General features: G+C 30.1%; 1 protein-coding gene across 2 annotated transcripts in view; it reads right to left on the reverse strand.

Moving 5' to 3' along the window:
- Ndc80 overlaps positions 1-2,888 on the reverse strand; it is a 27,379-nt gene extending 24,491 nt beyond the window's left edge. Inside the window, exons 1-5 of one of the 2 annotated variants that reach the window (XM_014419719.2) lie at positions 2,742-2,888; positions 2,256-2,355; positions 2,017-2,181; positions 1,247-1,361; positions 288-519 (exon numbers count right to left, since the gene is read on the reverse strand). In XM_014419719.2, coding sequence (XP_014275205.1) covers positions 288-519; positions 1,247-1,361; positions 2,017-2,181; positions 2,256-2,335 — 592 coding nt within the window. In that variant the 5' untranslated portion in view covers positions 2,336-2,355; positions 2,742-2,888. Of the gene's footprint in view, positions 1-287; positions 520-1,246; positions 1,362-2,016; positions 2,182-2,255; positions 2,356-2,446; positions 2,467-2,741 lie in introns of those variants that run through there. The other variant, XM_067045844.1, reaches the window with a different exon arrangement.
- Positions 2,889-4,606: the final 1,718 nt, after the last annotated feature.

The following is a 4,606-nucleotide window of genomic DNA, read 5'->3' on the forward strand; positions in this document are numbered from 1 at the left end:
TGTTTGTATCTTTTTTAGCCCTGACGAAGCCCTGCAACATGGGGCGAAACGTTGGCTCAATAAAATAGTATAATTCTACTATTTGAGTTTTTTTGACCGCACCCGGACCATATTCCTTTCATCTTTACACACGGTCAATCAATAATCTTCCATTAAAAATTTATAATTAATAGTTTCAAGATTTCATGTAACATTGTCAGTGAAATATCTGAATTATTTCTGTAAAATAAATTAAATTAAAAAAAAATTGAAGCCTAAATACAGGGTGAGACAGAAACCATTAATACCTGATATAAGCCATGATTTCTCAATTTTTCCCCTATATAATAATTTTTTCATAATATATGGAAGTTCTGTGATGTAATTTGTCTTGTTAATATACGAATCTTGTCCAGCATTGATAATACGTCGCAGTAACAAATCAACAACGTCAATAAACAATTTCAAAGTAAGGGGACGTATACTGCCATTACTTAATATACTACAACCTTCAGGATCTTCAATCAAAAACTTCTCAATCTGTAATTGATAAATTAATTAATTTCTTCAAATATTATTAAATTAAATATATTCATGGTAGGAGATAAAAAAATCAATATTATATTTAAATTTTTGAATCAATAAAAAGTACTAAGTGTCTAGAGTAAACCAAATTTCACTAATCATAGTAACTAAAAACTTATACAATAAAATAAACAGAATAATATATCTTTCATGAAAATTTAAAATAAAACCTTTAATAGTATCAATATAAAAATAAATGTCATACATGATCAGAATTTTATAATCTGAATTTAATACTCTGCTTAAGTAAAAAAAAAAAAAATTAAAATACAAACAATTATTAAAACTTGTAAAAATAACTAACCAACAATACAACAACAAAAAAATCAAATACTAACCAAATAATTGATATTATCAATTTATGTTTCAAATAACCACTGATCAAATAAGGAATGTTATAAACATTCTAGTAAAGTTAAATACAAATTAATGAACAAAAAAAAATCTAGTGTTCTTGATGCAACCTTTTTTGTACAATAAAAGTTTTGATTAAAACTTTTTTTTTTTTTTATCATCAGTTTTGCAGTCTTTTTCCACATTTATAACCTTCCTAGAAAATACTTTAAATATTATTTACACCTTCAAGCCGATTGACTAGGGAAAGAAGTACTACACAGGTTGTTTAAAAAAAAAATAAGCCTGACTCCAATCCATACTATCATAAAATTAACAAAAACAATACTTTTCTTTGAGCATTTATTTGCCAATCTTTATCTTCAATGGTACGACAATCTCTCATTGTTCTTGCTCCACCAAAACTGCTAAGTCTTGTAGAGTTTGTACTCATGGTAGTAGTTCTGAAAATTAAAAGTACTATAATTACTACACAATGTCTTAAATATGTTTACAATTTTTGGAAAAGACTTAGGTGAATTAAAGATTAAACAACCTCATCAATATTAAACAGTAACTGTAGAATTATAATAAACAATATTATGTCTTTTTCTTATTACATTTCCTTCACATATCCCTAACTAGGAAATTACCATAAACCGATCATAAAATTAAATAACAGTAATAAAACATTACTTTTTCAAGACATCAATTTTGAAAAATAATAAATTTTATTTACTCACATTATTTTCTAATAAAAGATTTTTTAAAATATAGCTGCTGATAATTACCCATGTATAAATCTATATAAATGTAATATTAAGTCTCAATTTTTCAATAATTATTTTTAAAAGATTAAGTAAGTTATTACATGTATATATTGTATGTATTTGTAAAGTGACTATATACACATACATTGTACTGTCTAACAAAATACACACAGAACTACTATAAAAACATTGGTTAAGAAGAAAAATAGAAAAAGAAAATATAAGTAATACAGGAAAGTGTTGAACACATATATATGATTCTTCTTACTAACTTTTTTATGGCTAAATATTAACTATAATTATAATTATAATCTGTTGAAAACAGGCAATACTATAAACAGGTATCAACCTTGATGGTCTCTCAGTTCCAAAAGTTTTGCGAGAAGTAGCTGGTGTTACCAACATACTATTACGATCTTCACTACAGGACCTTTTTCCAACAGGAGTAGCCATACCGAGTTTCCTTTCTACTGAATGAGCACGTCTTACAGGAATGCTTGATTTTTTCTCTTTTCTGTAAAAATATCAGAGAAGAAATTATTAATAATTCTTAAAGTTATTTCTAATTGTACCAATACAGAAACTTACCTAGCACTTTCAAAATCAGTGAAAGTCATCATCCGAACAGGATTACGAGATGATGACCTTCTTCCCAACGATGTCTTCATTTTAGGAATGCAGCCAATACCTAAAATGAAAAAATATAGACAATCAACTGCAAGGTCATTATAATTACACAGAAAATTCAGAACATGAGATAAAAAGAAATGTAACCCTACATCTCCATAATTAGAGGACTACAGACAACTCTAAAAACATATACTGTGAAATTCAGTCAATCTACATCAACCATTAATGCATTAATTAAAACCAAACACCCTCAAATAATCTAAAATAAAATAACTAACAAAGAAAATCATAAAACACCTTAAAATTAGTCTCACTAAAATATTTAACTATAACTTAAGTAGAGCAATAAGTAATTAATAATGGTTAATCAATAACCAAAATAAAAATGAGTAAATATACAATTTACAAATCAATTTTACAAATATACAATATCTTCTTAATTACCGGTTTTCAAAAAGAATACAAAGTATATAAAACACTAATACTGTAAAATTATTGAACTTCAATCTAAAACCAAGGTATTAATAAAATTGAAGAATTCTTAAACCATCTCTCTTCCCGCTTAAAGTTTGAAGTATAAACATTAAAATTTTATACCAAAGCAATACAAATTTTTAGTAAGAAGTTCGACGATACATTATTCATTAACAGATTTGTGTATAATAAAGAATTTAATCATTATTTTGTTTCATTAATATAATTGGACACACGAGTAAATGAACGTGTTTTGTTACACAAATATCAATCTTAGAAAAATTGAATTTAACGAGATTTAATGAAATCAATTTCTTTTACTGTATGTGATGCATATTAAGAGAGGACTAAGGAAAGGAAATATGATGAATATAGATGTGAGAAATGGTCTTGGGTCTGCAGTCTGATGACTGGAATCATCAGTTGTTTTGTAAGTTAGTAGTCCTTAGTCGATTCTGAGACTAGTTATGTGTGTTTGCCACCTTTGTGGGCGTCCTGTTGGTGTTAATGTCTGAAATAGTGGGTTAGTGCTGTGTTGGAGGCTATCAAATGATTTGATGTGCCTGCGTGAGATGAATTCTGTCACTGTCGTTAGTCCAAGTGTCGTTTGAATGTAGTCAGTTTTCGTTGTTTGTGACGAAGAATGCTTCACAATACGTCTCAGGATACTACTCTGAAACTGTTGAAGTTTTCTGTTGCGGGTACTATAATAGCTATGGGTGCTCGTTAGAGGAGGGTCAGTCTAAGTATAATTTTATAAATTAGTAATTTGTAGTGGAGAGAAAGATTAGTAGATGTTAGCAGGTAATGAAGCCTGTAAGCCTTGGTTCTAACAAGTTCTATTTTCTTAATGAAGTGACGAGCTAGTATCACGTGTCTGTCAAGGGTAACACCCAGGTACATAACACTACCTGCCGGTCTATTCTCGCATCCTGCTACCCTCGAATTTGAATTAACAGACTTTAGAGATAAAGAGCGCTTGTTATTCTGGAAGGAGAAAATAATACAGTCAATCTTCTTAGGATTAATCATTATATTCAGCCCTTCCAGTTTCATGATGATTTCCGCCACAAGCCTTCTCCACCTACCGTAGATTGAACAACTCATTGAGTTGGCATAAGCCGCTATAGTAGACCTGTCATACTGTGCTCCAACAGTTTCATTTGTGTATACAGAGAAAAGTACTGGAGATACAGGTGAATGGTACCACACCAGATACCACTTCGCCGACTCGAACTCTTAATGAGCGGTTCTGCAGGAATGATCTCAATACAGTTCATAGCTGTTCCGGGAATCCCCTCTGAAAAAATATGGGACACTTTTTCCGTGCAGTTACTGTAATCATCGCTGTTGCTTCGTTCTTCTTTGTCTTCTGGCTTACTTCTGCCTATAGTTTCGCCAGATGGTAATTTGGACAGAAGAAGGCCTAATTATATCATTTTATTTTTTTAATAAATTATATTTGTCGTCTGAAAACAAAATCCAAGGGAGGAACCGCATTTGAAACATGCATTCCAAGAAAAATACTTTTTGGCATGGCGAAGCGAAAGAGAGCGAAGAGGCGGAATTTGATGAAATTAATACTGAGTCATTTGCATAATAATACCTAACTTCCTTTTAAATTTGGGTCAAATCGAACGAGCTATTTTCGAAATAGAGGCATTAGCCTAAAAAACACATTAGTAAGCCGAAAAAAACACATTTACCTACCCACACTTCATCAGGGCTTTTATGATAAGTGGTCTACATCAACGGAAAATAGCCAGCAGAGCTACCACTCCTTACTCCGTAATAAACAAAACGGTGCTATTGTATTATTTGTTATTATTTGCTAT

The sequence above is a fragment of the Halyomorpha halys genome, unplaced genomic scaffold (genome assembly GCF_000696795.3).
Source record: "Halyomorpha halys isolate HHAL.00 unplaced genomic scaffold, Hhal_1.1 Scaffold249.1, whole genome shotgun sequence".
Classification (NCBI taxonomy): Eukaryota; Metazoa; Arthropoda; class Insecta; order Hemiptera; family Pentatomidae; genus Halyomorpha; species Halyomorpha halys.